The sequence below is a fragment of the Lemur catta genome, chromosome 4 (genome assembly GCF_020740605.2).
Source record: "Lemur catta isolate mLemCat1 chromosome 4, mLemCat1.pri, whole genome shotgun sequence".
In the NCBI taxonomy this organism is placed as follows: domain Eukaryota; kingdom Metazoa; phylum Chordata; class Mammalia; order Primates; family Lemuridae; genus Lemur; species Lemur catta.
The window spans coordinates 116,757,799-116,779,688 of NC_059131.1; the positions used below are offsets into that span (position 1 = coordinate 116,757,799).

A 21,890-nucleotide genomic window follows, 5' to 3' on the forward strand; every position below is an offset into this window, starting at 1 on the left:
AAAGGGTGGGTAAAGTGACCAGCTTGTCCTGGGTTCAGCCCTGACAATCCTGCATTCCAGGAAGCCCCTGAGTCCTGGCCGCACTGGGAGGGTCGGCCGCCTTGTGGGCTGTAGCACGCAAGGCGTTGATCTCAGGCTACATCCCTGCAAGGGAGCTGTGTGGCTCTGGGGTGTGACAGGCACCGGGAATGCTGCCCCGCTGGAGGGGGAGGAGCGGCCGTCCCCGCCCACCGCCCAAACTGCTTCCTCCGACGTTTCTCAGGGCACCTCGTGAACGGGGAGTTCTGCAGCAGGAGGGTCAGAGCAGACTCATCGCCAAGGGGGAGGCCTGGGAAGAGCTTCCTGCCTTAGTCCCGGAGCCCCTTCCCCCCACCCCCCAGCGCTGGGAGTGGGGCGCTGGGGCCCGGCCCGCATCCTCCCCGGCTGCGGCCCTGCGCCTTCCCTCTAATCGGCCCCTGCACCCAGCCGCGTGGAGACCTGGCAGTGACGCACCTGGCCCGGGTGCTGGGGACCCGCCGCGGGCTGCTGCCGGCCTGGACTGTGCCCCTGCCCGGCGCGGCTTCCAGCGGAGCGTCCTGTGCCCTCAGCCCTGCCGAGACTGGCTCCGTTCTGTTTGGGGACCGGGCCGTGCCCTTTAACCCCGTGCTGCAGGGGAGCCTCGTAGCGGAGGAGGGGCCGTGACCCAACGCCAAGCCCGTCCCGGAGCGAGCGGGGCGAAAGGCGGCCCCTGTCACCGCCCTGCGCCGGTCCCCTCCTGCTACTCCGCGGGTCCCGACCCTGGGCGTGGTGGGAGGCAGAGTGCGCTCGGCTTTCCCGAGCCCAGGGCGCAGCTGTGCTCGGGGTGGCTGCAGGGTTCCTGCACCCCACAGGCCTGGGCCAAACTCCAGCGTGTCCCCAGAATCCAGGGTGGCAACGTTGGTCCATAGACAGACAGGATCTTGGACTCCAGACAGACGGGGAGTCTTGGGAGAACAGGAAACAGTCCTGTGCTCTCAGCTGGCGGCGGCGGCGAGGTGCCCGGGACGCGCGTTGAAAGGGTGGACGGACCCACTCACAGAGCGGGAAGCGCCTCGACGCGGAACCGGCTTCAGTGACTTAGGGGTGTCTAGACACAGGACAGGGCTAGGCTGGAAGGGAAAAGGCTCATTTCTAGTGCACGTCCTCCCCCCGCGGCCTGCACTCTCCTCCGCCACCCTCAGGCCACGGGGCAGACGGGGCAGGCGAGTCAGACAGCGCGAGGGAGGCTGGCCCGCATCTCCCCGCTCCTGCGTCCCTGACGCTTCGGCCCCCGCGCGCTCTGCTGCCGCTGCAGCGCACACGGTCACACACACAGACACAGTCACACACACAGACACGTACATATACATACACTCACACAGACACATACTTAGCCACCAGCACACATAAACATAAACACACACTCATACTCAAACACAAACATACACAAGTGCAACACAAAACATGCACACAAATACACACAAACATACATACACTCACACAAATACACACATACAAACACACACAAACATGTATACATACACTCATACATACAAACTAAACACATAGACACAAACACACACTACACACACACAAACATGCCCCTATACACATAATCATATACACATATGTATCCAAACACACTGTATACAGGCACACATGAAAATACACCCCCAGATACCCTCCTACCTTCTGAGGGGTTGGGATATAAGAGAAGACATGAACTTTCCATCTGCACTTAATTGTCATACAACATGCTGGTCAGCAGTTTTCGTACAGAAGTTTTCAATGTTATGTCTGCTTAAAATTGCTCCAAGTTTTACTTGACGGCAATAGTTTAATGCTATAAAAATACATTGTTAGAACCGGTTCCCGGTTCGGCCCCAGGAACAGAGTGGCAGAGTCCAAGGCTGCAAAAGGCAAAGGAGTTTATTGGCTGGCTCGAGCCAGGGTCCAAGTCCCAGAGCACCAACGCAGTGGTCTCTTTACGAACTAGGACCCCGCCCTGGGGTAAAAGCTAAGCTTTTATGCTTTTCAGTAGGTTACATACGCTGTGCACACCATTCCCCCTCCCCCCTTAGTTCATTTGCTCCTTCAAAGGTGGCTTGATTGAGTTGTCTCCTAATTGGTTGGCTCCAAGGTGCTCCATGTCCCAATACTTTTCCAGCTGTTTTGCAGAGTCATTGGGCGGGAAGAGGACCCATCCCAGGAACTCGTGACTTAGGCCCACCCGTCTTGGGGAAACCGAAACTTAGGCCTGTGTCAGGAGATTCAGCCTGTCTTGGAGTCACTCCTGCTCCCCCTTCTGCCCTTCAATATGTATATACTTGTTATGGTTTGTAGCTTCTAAAACATGGTCACCTGCTCTGTGTTTACAGAATTTGACACAGCATTCTTCCTCAAGGCTTTGTGTTGTTAGTTTGCTTCTCCAAGTCATCGTCTAAGTCCTGCTATGGTAAATGTCATCCCGGCCCAGCCCAGTTATGAGTTTCATTGTCGAGTTCTGCATTAATGAGGTCTGAACACGGTTCACTCAGGAATCCGGGTTGTCTGGCAGGATTTGCGACTGTGATCTGTTTTGTGCGATGTGCCACCTCTGCCGACCACCACCAGTGTCTCCCGGCAGTGGAGGGATTTGTGTGAGGCCAGCTCGCTCTTGTGACCTCAGCATTCGCCCTTCAGGGGACGGAAGTGGCTCTTGCTGTCTCAGTCCACTGGAAGCCCTCCCAAGAGAGCCTGGCCGACTGGCTTTGACTTTCAGTTCTGCCACCCGTGAGGGTGTGACCTTGGAAAAGTTGGTGCTTCTCCCTGCCCCTTGGTGCTCCTGTGACCTGGGCATGGGTGACGCCTCTCTTTCAGGACTCTTGTGAGGAATAAATGAGACGTTTTAGTAAAACATCTACACTAGTTTTACAATTTGCAGTTGTGACCCATGAATGAAATGAATTTGGTGAGTTGTGACCAACATTTTTAATAAGTTAAGTAAATTATGAAAACTGTCAATCAGTACCCAGGGGAAAAAAAGTTAAGTAAAATAGAATAGATATTGGGGATATGGTGTTTTTTTGGAGGGCGATGAAAATGTTCTAAAATTAGATTATGATGGTGATTGCACAACTCGGGAAATATACTAAAAACTATTTAGTTGTGGACTTCAATTGGGTAAATTTTGTGGGATATAAATCACATCTCAGTGAAATTGTTCATAAAAAAAGATTAGAGAGCCCTTAAAAAGCCCATCACGCCCTACCTCTGGGATTTGTGAATGTTATTATGGTATGTTCGACCTCAACCCGAAAATTAGGTGTAAAGATAGAAACTATCAGAGCGCGTTACATTTAGGAAGGGTTAACATCGTTTGCTTGAAATATCTGTGCAAATGTGTGTGCGAATGTGTGTGTGTACGGGGGCTGCAACAGAGACGCGTTTCCTAAAACATTTAGAGCCGTTGGCCTGGCACCTCCCCAGTCGGGATAGGCATTTAACTATGATTATTTGTACCCCTCCTACCCTGCCTTTCCAGAAACGCAAATAAAAAAGGAAGATGACGCCCATGTTCAACCACTGACCTCAGGGTGCTGGTCTGTTTTCTGACATGAAAGAGGGGAAATTCGGACCAGCTGTAGGAAACCTGTTACCTTCCCACTTCCATGTGCAGACGCACACACCTGTGTGCACCCTCTCTTTTCCAGTTAAATAAACACCACACCCGCTAGAAGAACAAAGAGCTGGCCTATCCCCAAAGACAATGTGCCTCTGGGCTTCCGGTTTTGGAGGGTTTGTAATGTTTGCTTTCCAGCAATCTCCACTTGACTCCTTCCCTGTTTGATTTGGTTTTAAATACCACAGTTTAAACTAGCTGTCTTCCTGCCGTGACCCTGGGCTGGGTACAGGTTCTCTTGACAGATGCGTCAGGCCTGCACAGCCCCTTCTCCTCTAGGCTAGAGTGGGCCGGGGGGAGCAGCAGACCTGGCCGTGGGCAGGGACACGGCTGCTGTGGGGGGGAGTGCAGGGCAGGGACCTCAGCCACTGCCACCACTGGGACATGGACTTAGCGCTTAGTCAAGGAAAACAGATGAAGTCATCCAGTGCTTGGTGACCCTTGAAGATGACCAAGTTCTAAATGGCCTTGGGATGACTGTTCCATCAGGGATGAAACCATTGCGTTTCTGTGGCTTTCTGATGATTGTTTCACTTGGGTTCTTTGCCCCGTAACACCCCTGGGCAGCCACCAGAGGGCTCTGGGGCAGATGCGTCCAGTGGAAAGACCGAGTTGGAAATGACAGGACTGGCACCTGCCTCCTCACTGAAGCCCAGGAAATCAGGAAATTGACTGAAGAATTCTTAGAATTTACTCTAGTTTTGTAAGTTCTGGGTTCAAATTCCATTTCATGTTATAGATAAGAGTGAGACAAGTACTAATTTGTGGCTACATTACAACTGACGTGGGGTAGTGGATTAGCCTCTGGTTGGAACTAGCTACCCTGGGAAGGCCACGTTAACTCTTTCAGGTGACTTGGGATCCCTGAGTGCCCGGAGCAAGGGTGGTTTCCGAGTAGATGGTCTATAGCACATGGCACAGGTGGATGGTGACGGCTGGTGTTAGATGGTTCATGACGTAATATATGCGGTGGTGGGTAGAGCCCACTTAGAGTCCAGCTGCCTGGTGAGAATGTGGGCTCTTCCTCCAACTTGCAGCTCAACCTTTTTGCCTCAGTTGCCACAGCTGCAAGATAATAGCACCTCACTCATGGGATTTGTTTTTTATTGTGTTTCAATAAACATTACATAAAATTTATCATTTTAGTGCTTTTAAGCATACAGTTCAGTGGCATTTAGTACATTCCCATTGTACACGGTCGTCACTATCCATCCACAGGACTCTGTTCATCTCCCCAAACTGAAACTCCGTACCCAGTGAGCACCAACTCCCATCTCCCCCTCCCCAGCCCCTGGCAGCCCTCACTCCACTTTCTGTCTGTGTGGATCTGACTACTCTTAAGTACCTTATACAAGTGGAATCACACAATATTTGTCCTTTTGTGACTGGCTTATCTCGCTTAATGAAACATCTTCAAGATTCATCCAGGGTGTAGTACGTGTCAGAATTTCCTTCCTTTGTAAAGCTGACTCATGCTCCACTGTACGGACACAGCACATTTTATTTATCCGTGGATGGACACTTAGGCTGTTTCCATCTTTTGGCTACTGTGAATAACACTGCTGTGAACCTGGGTGTAACAGCATGTGTTCAAGTCTCTGTTTTCAGTTCTTTTAGGTATATACCCAGGAGCAGAATTGCTGGGCCGGTCATATGGTAATTCAATGTTTCATTTTTAGAGAATCTACCATATTGTTTTCTACAGCAACTACACCATTCTACATTCCTACCAGCAATGCACAAGGGTTCCAATGTCTCCACATCCTTAGCAACACTTGTTATTTTCTTCTTCTTTTTTTTAGTAATAGTTCCCTGGGATTTTGTTTTGAGGATCCGATGAGAATGTATGAAAAACACTTAGTGCAGCATAGTGCCTTGCTCAGTAAATGCCAGCTGCCCTTGTTATTTCCGGTTCTCCTCTCTCTTGTAGAAATAGAGCAGACGACGACTTCCTCAGACGCTGCTCAAGTGTCCAGTTGTCTTTCACATAACATTGGCCCTGGAGCGCCAAAGGTTTGCATTTGGACGGCAGCGGCGGATTCTGGACCTCCAGCTCGGCTCTGGGAAGGTCCTATGTTGCTCTCGGTCCTGTCAAGCTTTGAGATTCTCGTGGGAGGGGGAGGCAGCATGGCTTGTAGGCTACCCCAGAATGGGGAGGCCTTTCTGTGTAACTTCTTAGGGTCTTGTTCTTGCCTGGGTTTTCACTATCCCGTTGGTTTTGTTACCTAGCCTAGCAAACATAAGCTCTCCATAGAAAGGGGAGCAATGAGAATAACTTGCTCATAGCCTACAAATTCTTCTAAGAAAAGGTATAGTGAAGAGACACAAAATTTTTCTTTGGATTATTCTAGAAATGTTGGAAAACAGCTTTATTTAACACTTGATCAATTTAGTTAGGAAGAGAATATTTTAAATGGAGTAACTGAGGATGAAAATGATTTTTATTTTCTTGAGTGAGGCAGCATGTTGGAGAATAGGACAAAATGAACGTCATTTTAGGTTGGAAGACAGTTAACTTGAACAATATTTGTTCCTTGATTTAACATTCCAGAAATGGATATGAAAAATGGGACCAACAGCATGCTGTGTGTATATGGTATTTCTAAGCCATGCCTTGGGTTAGTTCTATTTTTCTGTCTCTTCCTTCGGCCGAAGACTGTGCATTTCAGCTGTATTTCAACTGCATGCCTAGGCACCACCCTGACCGTGGGGTTTATGCCGTGTCCCATAAAGAGAAAGCCAGAGAAGGAAGTTTTGGATTAGAAAAACCAGGAAGAATCTAGTAATGTTAAAAAACAAACAAACAACACCCCCCCAAAAAAAAACTAACAACAACAATAACAAAACAACCAAAAAAGAAAAGGGTAAAAGCTTCCTTCAGTCTGGAACTTTGCTCAGAAGATTCAGGGCGAGTTGCTAATAGGCCTTCAGCTTGGTTTTCCTTCTGTTAGGGTGGAAAGCTTGGCAGGTGCTCACGGTGCGGGTGGAGGAAGATTTCTCACTCAGAGATTAAACAAAAAAGTAAAATTTATTTTGTCTTTTAGAAGGACAGTGGGAATGAGAGAGAGAGAAAGGGAGAAAGAGAGAAGAGGGGGGCAGAGGGCAGGGAGACACGTGGCAGCCCAGAGAAAGAGGAGAGGCTCCAGCAGCAGGGCCGGGTGGCTGCTGATTTTAAGGGGGATGAAGAGAGAAAAAAACAGCGATGGCCGTCGGTGGAGAACAAAAGCGGCAGCAGGTGGATGACAAAAACTGCACGGATGTCAAAGTCCAAGACTTGGTTTCCTGCCTTTCCTTGGAGAAGGGATTTTCACAGGAGATGCGACTCCGTCCTCATCCTGAGACGTGGTTGAGGCTGGAGCTCTTCTCCTGCTGTTTACTCAGGACCTCTGGTAAAGCAGAGTCTCAAAAAACAGTTTGAAAGAGGGAGAGTTACGTCTCTTTTCTGTTCATTCAGCTTTCTTCAGAGGTTGTGCGAAACAGAACTGCCGGTTCCTTAGCGAGAGAACCCGCAGGAGTGGTCTGTAACTGGTGCTGGGGAAACGGGGGGGGGGGGGTGGTGGGGTATTTTCCTGTTATTCTTGCAAGGCTGCTCCTCCCACCTTCAGCCCCTGTTTGAAAACAAATCAAAATGTAAAAAATAATAGTCTTTATTTAAATCTTTATTTTCCTTGAAAGAACTCATTGGAGGATTCTTTATTATTATATACATACACATACATACTGTATATGCAAGCATATAATGTTAATATATGGTATATAATATATATGTATGTAGTATATATGCATCTAGTGTAAGTATATAAATATATAATACATTCAGGTGACTAATAGTTTTGAGGAGTCATAGCTTATAAAATTTGGTGGCCCTTTTTCAGCGTAGGGTCGAAGAGGGCAAGCTTCCCCTTCTGCTGTTGAAACCACAAGGCGGTGTCAGTCTAGGTCCGGTTGCCCATTGCAGTACTGAGACAGGGAGGACTGCCAGGGAAGAACGCAGTTTTCCATGTGACAGATGTCTTGTCTTGTCGGGGGAAGGGGAGAAGCTGCCTCAAATCCACCCCCAGCTGGGGGAGGCCCCGGTTCGGAGGCCGGCGGGTGTGGTGTAGCTGGCAAGGGGACCATGGGCACCGGGGGCAGCGTGTGGGGGACAGTGGGTCCTGGCATCAGGAAGTCTGCCCAGGGGCCTTCAGAATCTCCGTTCCTTTGTCCTGCAGAAAACCCACCATTTCTGGGAAACAACTCCAAAGGTCAAGTAGTGAAGGGAGAGGATTATATAGGGGTCACTGAGGTTTGTTCAGTGGGGGCCGGTTACACTTCTCCCTCTGAAGATTCACTGAAAATGAACTGATAAAAGTCAGATTAAAAGGAGCAAAAGGCACACAGGCTTATTCACCAGGCATAGCAAGGGGCAGTTGCAGGAGCGAGTGCCCTGTGGGGGCCAGGCGCCTGCACACCCTCCTCCACAGGGCAGGGCCTGGGCCACGTGGGTAACTGACAGGGATCCTCTGAGCCCCGCGGAGGCCGTGGGCAGGGGAGGAGAACTGCGCTGGGAGCGAAGGCCGTCTGACTGTGCAGGTGAAGTCCTGCAGGTCGTCTCTGGTAGGTGGAAAGTCTGTCTGGGCCTGGTGATGACTTTCGTTCTTTCATTCATCTTTCCTGGTTATTTGATGAGATTCCTAGGGAGGGGGTCTTAAGACAATCGCATTTCTTTTGGAAGGAAGCTTTCTTAGTCAGATAAGGAAATTCTGGAGCAGGTTCCTCCAGGTGCAGGAAAGGAGGACACAGTGGGGGCCGGAGGGAATGGGAGTGTCGGGGGAAGGTCAGAGAGACCTGGCTCTAAGGCCTATTTCTGAGGTCTTTCAGTTTTCTTCAGTTCAAAGCACTCAGCATGCCCAAGTACTGTATTGCGGGGTGTCAGTTTCTGTGGCCCAACATAAGGGAAAAATACAAAATATCTTACTTTTGCAAAAATTTCCCCAAACATGACTATGTTAATGCATTGCTCAAGCTCCTCCCAGGTTCTGGCCAGAAGCTTAAGCTGTGTTGGCTTCCCAGAAACCTACCTCCAGGCCCCTGTGATTTCCCTGGAAGGTCCCCTGCAGCAGCTCCTTGAATGAGTGGCTCCTTTGTCACCTGCTGTCTTCTGAAACCATTGGTAATGGCAGCTGGCAGCTGGAACTTGATCCTCCCACCAAATCTGGGGATGTAGCAGAAGTAAGGGTCTGAAAAAGGGCAAAATGTTTTACAAGTTGTCTCTTGTCAATGAAAAAGAAGCCAGACTCTGTAAAATAATTTAAAGAGGTTTATTCTGAGCCAAATTTGAGGCCCATGACCTAGAGCCACGCCCAAGAAGTCTTGAGCAAGTGGACTCGCTGTGGCTGCGTTACAGTTTGGTTTTATACATTTTAGGGAGACAGGAATTACAGGTAAAGTCATAAATCAATACATGGAAGGCATACATTGGTTTGGCTTGAAAAAGTGGGACATCTCAAAGTGGGGGCTCACAGGTTACTGGTAGGTTTAAAGACTCTTTGACTTGTAATTGGTTAAAGAAATGAAGCTTTGTCTGAAGGCTTGGAATGTTTTAAGTTAAGAGAAGAAAGTCTGTTAATCAAAGATAAGCTACTGGCTCTGTACTTGTGTCAGTTGAGGCCCTGCAGGCTTGTCCTGGGCAGCCTTAGGCCTGTCAATGAGCTACAGAGGATGTCCCCGAGAAGGGAAGGGGGCGTGATGAGTCAGGTCTGACCTCTCTTCTCATGGCCACCAGCTCAGTTTTAGGGTATCCCCTTGGCCAAGAGGGAATCTATTCTGTCAGCAGGTAGGAGGGGTGGAGGGAGTCTACAGATTTCATTTTAGCTCACACCGTTTAAAACGCCTTGCCATTTTTGGGAATTAAAACCTGCATTCCTGCTGGAGGCCAGTAATCAAAGGGGTAGAAAAATGTTCTTTGTTCTTTGTATCTTAACCCACAGGAGATGGCTCAGCAGAATTGTCTGGACAGAGGTCACCGTCCTCACTGGAGACGCTGTGATTAAACAGCAACAGCCTGAAGCTGAAAAGCCCCTTAAGAGCTCTGTGTTTTTGCTTAAAGGAGGATGATGATTCTTTGAGACTTTAGGATGAGAGTGCCACCCTCCCCAGTTGCTGGCAAATTAATAAACTTCTCCTTCCTTTTCCTCAAACCAATTGTCCTCATTCTTCATTTGGCCTCAGGGACAAGTACTGAACTTTCAGTAACAGGGACATGCTTATCTTTAAGGGCCTGTGCAAAGGCCAGGAGCAACAGTTTTTAGGAGAGAGTCCCACTGCTTTGGTCTTGAAGTGAAAATGCGAGGAAAATAGCAACAAAGGTAGAAGTGGAGAAGGGGAAAAAAAGAAGTGGGTTGGGGGTTGGGGGTGCATGGGGTGGGCAGACAGCTACCGGCTGCAGCGATTGTCCTCATAGCCATGAAAGGAAGGGGGAAGATCCTCGGCTTCCAGTGGAGCTGAAATGGGTTCTCCTTAAGATCATGAACTGGAGTCTGGGAGGCTGAATTATTCATGAGAAGGAAGCGTTTGGCAACCTTGTCTCTCCCGGAGCTGTCTGGGCAGCAGGTGCTGGGATAGCCTGGTGTCTGCACACACCGGCCAGCCGCCAGCAGGTCCGCGTGTCCACTGCTCTGGCACCATGGACAGCTGTGACCACTGCAGAGAGATATCTTCAGGCTCAGAGTCTTGGATTTTAGTCCTTGTCCTCTGCGTGTCAATCTTCTGTCCTCCCAGCTGCTCTGGAGGGTCTCTGCAGGAGGAAACAGCAGACAACCCAATCAGAGCACGCGCTGCAGCACCTCTGCCCTGCGTTCTCACGTGGCCATGTCAGGAAAGGCAGGGGGCTGAGGAATCGTCCCCACTAAAGAGACATGACCAGTAAATGAGATGTGTAGCCTGGATTGGATTCTGCATTGGGGAAAATTGCTACAGAGGACATTACTGGATAATTGAAGAACCTGGTATATGGATTGTAGAGTAGATAATTGTATCTATTTGAAATTTCCTGAGTTTGAAAATTATTCTGTTATATGTGAAAGAACATCCTTGTTCTTAGGAAAGAAATGCTGGAATATTTAGGGGGATGGGGAACGGTGGCTCTGCAACTCACTTTCAAATGGTTCAGGAAGAAATCACAACATTTTATTATACATATTGTGAAAATAAGTAATTAAAAATCTAAGCTGTTGAAACTTTAAAATATTATGAGCCACAACAGGCAGCTGTAACTTTTATTTCTCTGATTGTTTATAGATTAGCTGTTTCCTTACCTACATTGTTATGTAAAATGTTGTAAATGACTGCAGGGTGACAAGGACGACCCCTTCCCTCTTACCTGGTTAACTTCCCAAAGTCTTCCTGACTCTCATCCAGACACTCATGACTGTCACGTTGTCTAAGATGGAATGTTAAATACAGTCTTTTAAGTTGGAAAGGAAAAGAAAACAAACTGTAACTAATTAAATTGCTGTAACTCATAAACAAGCCTGTATAGAAAATGTCACAATACTGTTAGAAAAAGTTCACACCTGTCCCCAAGGCTGCATCAGAAGAATGAGGACAAGTGGTTTAAGGAAAAGGAAAGAGAAGTTTATTAATTTGCTGGCAAATGAGGAGGATCGCAGACTTTCATCTTAAACAATCATTGTCCTCCTATAAGCAGAAATACAGAGCCTTTAAAAGGAGTTTTCAGCGCTGGGCTATCGCTGCGTAGCTGTAGCACCTTGGGTGAAGACGGTCCTGACCTCTGCCCGGCAGTTCAGTTGGGCTGTCTCTTGTGGTGCAAAGAACAAAGGACACTCCCTGCCCCTCTGACTACTGGCCTTGGGCAGGAACGCAGGTTTTAATTCCCAAAAAGAGTAGGGGCAGGGTTTAAAGAGACAACTTGTAATACATTTTGATCTTTTTCAGGCCCTTCTGTCACAATCCCACTAAATTCCTTTGTTTTCTGCCTATATAAGCAAGACCTTAACTTTAAACTTCAGAGTACTGACCCCATTTCTTTGGAGTCTGTGTTACCTGAATGGCTATTCTCAGCTTTGTGCTTTAATAAACCCTTTTAAACTGTGTTCTGATCCTTTCAATTATTTAAGGTTGACACCATATATGTAGAGGGGCGGAGGAGAGAGACATATTGAGAGAGAGGGAGAGAGATCGAGAGATAAAGACAGAGACAGAGGCAGAAAGCAAATGTGGCAAAATGTGAATAGTTGCTGAGTGAAGGGGAGAAGAGAGTTTTTTGTATTATTTATGAATCTCTTCTCTAAAATTTAAAATTATTTCAAAATTAAAAAATAAAAATCACAGGATATGGGCTTCCTAGGACCATGTTTATTGGGGTGTGTTTCCCAGCTGTCTGCGTTAGAATTTGCTGTGTGTTTAGACTCGACTCAGCAGGCCCAGGGCAGGCAGTCTGCTGCAGGAGGTTTGGGGCGTGGCCCCACGATCTGCGTTTTCCACAAGCGCCTCAGATGATTCTGGGTGAGCTGGTTGGTGGATGACACTTTAAGAGGAACTTCTTCAAGCAGATTTGTGCAAAATCTCGGGGGTGGCAGGATGACTGTAGCCCTGGCTGGTCTTGGCTATGCTTGCCCTGGGCAAACTGGATTCTGAGCCAACCGTTTTGAGGCAGGAACTAGGGCTGGTTTAGGATTAAGTCACCTGCCCAGACCCAGTGACACTGCCAGCTGTGCTGAACTCCCTTGCTCTTTCCTGTGTCTCTTCACTGACACAGTGACATGGTGTCCTCAGAGATGGTCTTGTAGTCACTCAAAGCCCCCAGGAATCCAAGGTAACATTACTGACACAAAGGTGGTGGCCCATAAACGGTGGCACAGGCAACAGTGGTGACACTGCTGCTGCTGCTGGTCCGATATTGACATGCCGTTCCTGAATGACGTGCTGGGGAAAGCAGGCGCCGCGAACCAGGGCGCGCACACAAGGAGCACCAGATAAAGGGGCAGGAGCAAGGTGGGAGGGTGAAGCACACAAGGTGTTTGGGATTATTCATCTGTGTTTTCAGTGACTATTTTATGAATCCCACGTGTGTGCCAGGAACTTTGCAAGGCGTGGAGAATATAGTTCAGACAGACAGAGCCTCCCTTCTCTCAGGGAGCTCGGCCCAGGCCTGGTCTCACCGCCAACAAGGACGGTGCAAGCGTAGCCTGGAGCTGCCATAAAGTTTGCACGAAGGGAAGTGACTGGGAAACAGCAGTGTTAAGAAAGTCGGGCTCCAGATGATGGGGATGGGAGGGAATTCCTGAATGTAGAGAACCCATTTTCTGCAGATAAGAAGTGGGAATGTGGGTCCTAATAGTAATAGTCAAATAATAATAATGATGATGACAAAACAACTCAAGCTTTTGTCTCAGCCCTTACCAGTGAAATAGTTGGAAACCCACCCTCGGGTCCCACCCCCATGGCCTTTGGAGTCGTCAGGTTCCAGATCCCCAGGAACCTTCACCTCTTCCACCGCTGGAGGCCGCTCTCTCTGGCTGGATGTGCGACGCCCCTGCCTGGCTGCCTTTGCCATCACCTCCAGGCTTCCTCTTCCTGCTCCCCCCAGGCAAGGTCTTGACTCCTCCTCTGCTCTCCAGAGGGGGCTGCATTTACTTGTTTCTTATTTGCTTATTTTCTTTAACGTTTACTCCTTCAGTAGACAATGCACTCTGTAGTTGAAAGATCAAAGCTATCAAAGAAGACCCAATGAATAGGGCTCCTGCTATTCCAGCCCCCCCGTCATGATGCCTCCCAGAGGTGACCGATGTTTCTCGATTCCTGTGTATCTTCCCAGAGATAGTCTCTGTATATTAAGGCATATATACTTTTCGTCATTTTTTTTTTTTTTGGAAAAAAATTCTAGTACATCGTAGATACCATTGTACTTTGCTTTTTTCATCTATTTGAAAATATCTCTTGGAGATCATTTCCTATCATGAGGAACCTCCTCCTTGTTTCTGCGACTGTATGGTATCCACGGTATCCCTGGTTGTGATTTAACTAATTGGTCTCCAATTAGTGGTCATGTAGATCCTTTCCAAATTTTTCCCATTATAACATACATATAAAATGTATAACATCCACATGAGTATAGCTGCAGGTTAAATTCCTACAAGTAAGAATTGTTGGCTACAAGGATGTGAGCTTTGAGAGTTTGATGGACACGTGACTGCCTTCCACTGAAGTACTAATTGACATGTCCACCAACAATGTGTTAATGTAATTGTACATTTTGTCACACTCTTCCCACCATAAGAATCAATTTTTTGTCATTTGCAATCCTGTAGGTAAAAAAAACAAAAGGTATCCCATTGAAATTTTAATCTTCATTCCTCGTGTTATAAGTGGATTTCAACATCCTTCTGTATGTTTAAAATCTATTTTCATATTCTTTTGGAGGAATTTTGCTCCCCCCGTATCCATTTCTCTTTTTTTATTGGGTTACATTATTTTTTCCTTTTTATTTACAAGGAGCACTTTATATATTAGGCCAGATTAGCTCTTTGTTAGTGATGTGAGTTGCAAATGTATTTTTTCATTTGTCATTTAGTTTTACTTGCGTTGGTTTGCTTCAGGGACTTTAAGAAATTTGTATACTGTTGAATGAATCAATCTTTTCCTTTATGGTGTCTGTTGTGTTTCATAGTTAAAAAGATATTCTTTATACCAGGATTATTATTGTTGTTATTTTTGAGACAGTTTCTCACTCTGTTGTCTGGGCTAGAGTGCAGGGGCGTATCATAGCTCACTGCAGCCCCAAACACAGGGATCCTCCTGCCTCAGGCTCCTGAGTAGCTGGGACTACAGGAGTGCAACATCACACCTGGCTAAGTTTTTTTTTTTTTTTTTTAATTTTGTAGAGATGGGGTCTCAGTATGTTGCTCAGGCTGGTCTTGAACTCCTGGCCTCAAGCCATCCTAACACCTTGGCCTCCCAAAGTGCTAGGATTACAGGTGTGAGCCATTGCACCCAGCCAATACTAAGATTATTAAAAATTTTTCCCATAAAGTCTTTTAACACTTTCATAATTTAATTTTTTATATTAAAAATTTAAATCCATATTAAATTTATCCTGGTATAAGATGTGAAGTGTGAATTCATCTTCTGTTTTTTTGTTTCCTTTTTCCATCTGCTTTTCAATATTGCCTAGTGAGGTGTGAATTCAAATTCATGTTTTCCTCCAGATGGTTATCCAGTTATTTCAGAAGCATCTTTTCTGCACTAATTTGAAGTGCTGTCCTTTTCATATACTACATTTTCATTTATGTGTGGATTTATTTATGGATTTTATATTCTGTCCCATTTATCTATTTATCAGTATCCTACTATTTCAGTGATTAATTGTAAAATGTCAATATTTGGCTGGGCTGACCCATTATTACTTTTTTTTTCCCAGAAATTTTTTGACTATTTTGCTTGTTTATTTCTACATATGATTTTTAGGATCAGCTTATCTACTTAAAACACCTCATTATTTTATTGGGATTTTTTAATTTATGAGCTATTTATAGAGTAAAGGAAAAATGGCATTTATGATGTTTCCATTCCAAGAATATGCTATGCCTTATTATTTGCTCAGGACATTTATTATGTGTCCAATAGTATTAATAACATTTTAAAGTTTTTATTTCATATAGATCTTACCTATTTCTTGTTATTTCCAAGTAGATTTTCTTTTTGCTATTGTAAATTCCTGTTTAGTATATTTTCTAACTGGTTGTAATTTGTATTTATTGAAGGATATTGAGTTAATCATTTCTGCATGTTAATTTTGAATTTTCTTGTTTGTGAAACAGGCAAACTAAATGAGGGTTTTAAATCATTAGAAATTAATTTGTTCCCTCTTCTTTTTAATATTTATTCATACAGTAAATTCTTTCTTTATTACTGGTCAATTCAGGTTTTCTTGTGCAGTAGCTAATGTTGAGTATCCTTTACTTTGACAGAACTTATTAACAGATTTGTCATGGATATCCCTCTATGTGTATAGTATATTAGGAGTTTTTTGTTATTTATGTTGATGCCACCATTTTGTGTTAAATCAACAAAAAATTTAAATATTTTTCCAATGAATCGTGATTGATTCCTCTTCACCAATTGAATTATCACCCAACACAAGAGCCTATTCATCATAACTCATTACTTCTACTATTGATCTATTTTTTTCCTGTTTAATGAATTATTGCTTTTGGTATGATCTGAAATTTGTTTTGGTTACAATTTCCTTCTTGATGTTAGAACAATTTTTATCAATTTCTTTGCTTCTATTTGTCACTTTTGTTTCATATGCCATTAATTTTATATGTGGATTTCCTCTAAGCTTTTTAATAAATTTAAAGATGAGAAAATAAAGTCCTTTTTATATATGCCCAAATCAGGAATATATAATTATGTTCCAAAACATCTTTCAATTATAGTGATAATGGCATATTTAAGCTTTTTTTTTTTTCAGAATAAAGTGCTTCATTTATTGATGATTAAAATGTCCCCAGCCCCCTGCCCCAGGGCCATGGGCCTCACAAGGAGGTCAGAAGGGTTCAGCGCCCCCAACTATGCCCCTTGGGCCCAGGCCTCTTCCCACCCCGGCCACACTGGGAAGGTGGTAGCGTGGGGGAGTAGTGGGAGTTTAAGGTGCAAAAAGTATAACAAACAAAACTGTATAAACACAAGAGGAAAGAGCTTAACTAGGAAACATGTAGTTTACGGAACCTTCCACTCCATCTTAAAAGCAGGAATGAAGACATTAAATGACAACAAAATAGGATTTCCTATTAGTGCAGGCCTCATGAGGGCAAGCACCGGGCACAGGCTGGGGTCCCCTGTCCCCGGGGGTTTCTCTCACCAGCAGTGCTGTGAGCGGCCCACCCACCTGTGCAGAGGCCCGGGAGGAGCCAGGATGCTGGAGCCGGCCAGGGACAGGCTGTGGCTGCCCTAGTGCCGCCACAGGGGAGCAGAGACGGACACAGACACACACGTCTCCTTCTGGTGTGAAAGGGCCAGGGTAGCTGGTGAGGGGCAGAGGTGCTCTGTGAGCGGCAGCCCTGCCCCCTGTCCCACCGAGAGCACCTTGAAACCCCAAAACACTTGTCCAAGTGGTCCTCCTTGGACCCTGCCCCTGGGGTCTAGCCTGTCTGCAGGGGTTCCTTGACTCCAGCCCCTGGGAGCTGGTGCTGAGGGAGGCACCTGTCTGCCCACCTAGGGCCTGGCCCACAGCACCAAGGCCTAGCAGCTTCGGGGGACATCGCCGGGACTCAAGACCCACGGTGCAGCCTGGTGCAGGTTGGGGGCCCCCAGGCCTGCCGGCAGGGATGTGAGTGGGGAAAGCAAGCCCCTGGGGTCCAGCCCCTGCCTCCCCCACACTACTTGGTGCAGAGCCCGGACTGCAGTTCCCGCTGCTCAACGCTCCCCACCCGCACCCGCCAGTGTCCAGTCTCAAGCCCTGGCGGGGTGTCCACAGCCCTCAGACTGGGTCCACAACTCTTCTACGGGGCGGCACCCCAACTTCTCCCCAAACCCTGCAAGAAGAAGGAGCAAATTAGGGGCACGAGCACGTGGGGCTAAACCGCTGAGGTCGCTCCAGGCTGGGCCTGACCAACCCTCTCCGGCTCCGGCCTCAGCAGCGTGACCGGCCACTACACCTGCCCCGGGCCCCTCCGTCCCCGCCGGACCTGCCGCCTCCAGCACCCTCCTCGCCTGGAGGGGTGCTGCAAACAGTTTCCTCTCTTTTCTTTTTCCTTCACTTCCAAAAAAAACCCAAAAAGTAAAGGCTTCAGGGAGCCGCAGAAGGGGGGCACTTGCGAGGGAGGCGTCCTCCACCGGCTCTGGGGGCTGCCGGCCCGCGCCCCCCGGGTCGGGGTCTCAGGCGGAGCACATCCAGCCACCTCTGGAGGAGGGGGCGGCGGCTCAGGCCCGAGCTGCTGCCCCCCAGCAAGGGGGGAGGGCAGCGGGGTCCCCCCCCCCGGAGCGGGCCCTGGGCTCCAGGTCGCAGCAGGTGTAGCTCGGCAGCTAGTTGGTGGCGTTCATGCCCCGCCAGTGCCGGCAGCGGTGGGGACGAGGGGCGGCGGGGCGGCGGGGTCTGGGGGAGCCCGGGCAGCAGGGGCAGCGCGGGCCTGAGGCTGGGCGGGGGGGCGGGGCGGGCGGTCGCCCGCCCGCGGGCGGCTGACAAGGAAGCATTTCTCCTTGTGGGCCTCGCGCACGTCGGGGCAGCGGCAGCGCGGGCCGCACACGTCGCAAGGCTCCGGCTTCTCCCCGTGTGCGGCGCCGGCGCCGCTTCACGCTGGGCGGGCTGGGGAAGCTCCTGCCGCAGATGTCGCAGATGTCCGGCCTCTCCCCTGTGTGGGTCTTCGTGTGCTCATCAAAGCACTGCTTCATGTTGAAGTCCTGGCCACACCACTGGCACAGGAGCTGCTTGTGGCCAGTGTGGATGCTCATGTGTGACGGCAGCTGGTACCTGTACTGGAAACGCTCCTTGCAGTTGTCACATCTGAATGGCTTCTCCCCGGAGCGCTGCAGTGAGTGCACCTCGAGGGACATGCTGCGCTTGAAGGACTTCCCGCAGGCTTCACAGGTGGAGGGCATGTCCTTGGTGTGGGCAACCATGTGCGAAACATGGGCCATGGTATAGAACTCACAGATCTCACATGAGAACTTCTTCTCTGCGTACCCATGCACAATCTTCTTGTGCTCATGGAGGGACCAGAGCTTCTTGAAAGCTTTGCCACACGTCACACACTGGATGTTGCGCTCGCAGTCCGTCTGCCGCTGCAGCAGCCGCTCACTCTCTAGCAGGAAGCGCTTGCCGCACTGGTCACAGATCTGCATGTGGCTGTGGGTCACATTCATGTGTTTCTCCAGGTACCAGCGGTTGTTGAAATCTCGTGGGCACTTCTGGCACGGGTGGTGCTGCTTCTCCTCCAGCCTCACGTTGGCCCCCCGCCCATCAGTGGCTGGAGGCCCTCGGGCTGGTGCAGAGGCCACTCTGGGGGACAGCTTGGGTCGCTTCCCACTACATGGCCCAGCCTCCTCAGGCTCAGAGGTGCCTTGGCGCCAGGCATTCTCCCGGGACCGCGTGGCCATGCGACTGTGGGGAGGGGGGTCAGCACGGCTGCCCCGGCGCCCTGGTGGCCCCTGCATGCTGCCAGCTTCCCCCTCCTCTGCTTCCTCCTCCTCAGAGCTCTCTTGATCCTGCTCACTGGGCCCTTCCTCCTCCTCCTCTTCTTCCTCTTCCTCCTGCTCACTGTGCCCTTCCTCTTCCTCCTCTTCCTCTTCTCCCTCACTGCCACTTTCTTGATCCTCCTCCTCCTCTCCTCCACTGCCACCATCCTCCTCTTCCTCATCCTCTTCTTCCTCCTCCTCCTCCTCCTCTGAGTGTCTCTGCAGTACATCCTCCCGGCCCAGCATCATGGTGGCCGGCTCCTCCCAGGGCCTGGCTTCCCCTCGGCCAGTGGACACGTGCAGTGTCTGGTTGTTGAGGTTCACCTCCACAATGATCTGGGGCTGCTCCTGGCGGCTGTAGGTGCCAGAACCCCCAAGCTCTTCCTCCAACTCCTCCCCACCCTCCAGCTTACACAAGCTGGCCGGGGGCCTGCCGGCCTCCTCGACAGCACCCTCCTTCTCCTCTTTGAAGAAGGGCTGGGCTGGCCCAATGGTGGCAGGCACTGTGCCGCCAGCGGTCCCTGCCCGTCCTCCACGCGCACTGAGTAGGGGTCAGGACCCTCGCGGGCACAGATCTTGGGCAGGCCTGGGGTGTCCGCCTCCTGCTTGATGTCACAGTAGTAGGGTGGCACAGCTGGGGTGCAGCTGGCAGCCGGCTGGGCCAGGGCCACAGTGCCGGGACCCGTGGGCCTAGGGAGCGGGCGTCCAGCAGTTCCTGGCGGGACGCGGCGATGCCGGCCATCTGCAGCAAGGAGGCGGCACTGAGCACCTCGTGGGCGCTGGCTGCGTTGACCAGCAGCTCGGGCGTGTAGATGAAGCTGAGAATCTGCTGCAGGCCACCAGACGCCAGCGCCTCCAGGGACAGCTCCACACGCCGCAGCTGCTCGTTCTGGGTGAAGAGCGAGTGGAAGAACCGGCTGTGGGCAGCGCGCGCGCCCGTGTGTGCCGGGAAGACGCTGCGCTGGGGCACCCGCACCAGGCCCACGTCGCAGGGGTCGGGCTGGAGAGGCGCTGCTGGGTCAGGCGGCCCGTCAAGCAGGCGAAGTGCGGCGCCCCGTGCTCCGCCAGCGAGAACTCAGCGCCGGTGAGTCAGTGTCGTCCCAGCCAGCAGCGTGGCGCGTGGCGCTGGGGGCTCGCAGGGCCCCGCGGGGTCGCTGCCCCCACGGCCGGGCCGGGCCGCCCCCGCGCAGGGCCCCGCGACCACAGCCCCGGGGGCGAGTCCAGCGCCGAGCAGCTCTTAGGCTTTAATAAGTTTTGAATAAGCGTTTTGCTTTTTGTTTGTGTCCAAGTTTCTCGTGCCTGTCTCTGAAAACACATTTTAGAGCCATGTTAAAATGTTGGTTGGTCACCTTGCAGGGCTTGAATGGCACATCGCTGGGACCCTGACGGGAGGTGGGGACTCATCCGGTTTGAGTTTAGTGGGTCACAGTCACTTCCTCACGCTCAGCTCCTGGTGGCCGTCCGGGTCTGGGTCGCCTCCCGGGAATGTCTCCTGCGCGTCTCCGCTGCTGACCGCGGGTGCAGGAACCGGTCCTGTGGCCCCGCCCAGCGCCACCAGGCAGGAGTTAAAGTCAGCGTGAGAGACTGTTCCGAACTGACGACAGCTGAGCTGTCTAATTTTCGCAATGTCTGATGACACAGGGCCACGCACATGCTGTCGCCGGAGCCCTTCGCGGGCCCCGGGGGACCGCAGGAGCGAGGCCGAGGCGCGGCCCCTCCAGCCAGGTCGCCCCGCTGCGGGCTGTGCCTGCGCAGCCCTCCGGCTTCTCCGGTTTCTCTTAGAAAATCCCCAAGTGCATCTCAGCTGGGTGACAATGAGAGCGTCCAGGCCTGCGGAACAGCGAAAGCTTCTAACTCCATTCAGGTCCCGCCAGCTCCAGCTTTTCCTGCCGGGGCCTCTGCAGGTAGGAGCCTGGGACGGGGCTCTAGCCTAGTTCGCTCCAAGTAGAAATTTCATTTTGAATAATTTTCGGTTGATTTTCTTATTCTTTTTCAGGTCAACAACCATACGGTCTGGAAATACAGTTGGCCCTTGAACAACACGGGTTTGAACTGCACAGGCCCAGTTACGTGTGGTTTCTCCTCCGCCTCTGCCGCCCAAGACAGCCCGACCACCCTCCTCCTCCTCCGCCTCAGCCTGCTCAGCATGGAGACGACGGGGATGAAGACCTTCCTGAGGCTCCACTTCCACTTAATGGATAGTAAATATATTTTCTTTTCCTTATGATTTTCTTAATAACATTTTCTTTTCTCTAGCTTACTTTATTGTAAGCTAATAATACATATAACATATAAGATATGTGTTAATCAACTATGTTACTGATAAGGCTTCCAGCCAAGAGTAGGCTATCAGTAGTTAAGTTTTTGGGGAGTCAAATGTTATACGAGGTCAGTTCCCTCACTCAACCCCTGCCATGTTCAAGGGTCAACTTAATGTTAATTTTGTGCCTCCTTTGCTGCCTTTTTTTTTTTTTTTTTTTTGGAGACAAGGTCTCGCTCTGTCCTCCAGGCTGGAGTGCAGTGGCATCATCATAGCTCATTGCAACCTCAAACTCCTGGGCTCAAGCGATCCTCCTGCCTCAGCCTCCCGAGTAACTAGGACTACAGATGTGTACCACCACAGCCAGCTAATTAAAATTTTTTTTTTTTTTGGTAAAGATGGGATGTCATTGTATTGCCCAGGCTGATCTCAAACTCCTGGCTTCAAGCAAGCTTCCTGCCTCGGCCTCCCGAAGTACTGAGATTACAGGTGTGAGCCACCATGCCCAGCCCTTTGCTGCTTTTATAGTTATTGTTTCCTTCTCTTGTGTAATTGTTTTGGCTAGTGTGCAGGAAAGAGTTAACACAGGCGATCTGAAATTGCTCTCCTTAGAAAGGCCTGCTTGCAAGCTTGGTCCTTGGCTGGCATCCGGGAACTTAGACTTTGGGAGGATCCCACATTAACTAACTGATGAGTGGCTCACAAATTGTACAAACAGTATGGTTTAGGCGGAGTACAAACTTCCCTTCTGGGATCTAGAATTTGGTTCTCTCCAGACAGAGGGTGCCCATGTGA

At 49.7% G+C, this 21,890-nt stretch overlaps 1 protein-coding gene across 1 annotated transcript; it reads right to left on the bottom strand.

Moving 5' to 3' along the window:
• Window positions 1-17,450: 17,450 nt before the first annotated feature.
• Window positions 17,451-20,488, bottom strand: LOC123637498 (zinc finger and BTB domain-containing protein 47-like). The gene is given in 8 exon segments (XM_045550656.1): window positions 17,451-17,787; window positions 17,789-17,937; window positions 17,939-19,359; window positions 19,362-19,520; window positions 19,523-19,840; window positions 19,843-19,909; window positions 20,277-20,368; window positions 20,431-20,488. Coding segments are annotated over 8 exon segments (2,601 nt in total).
• Between the last annotated feature and the right edge of the window lie 1,402 nt (window positions 20,489-21,890).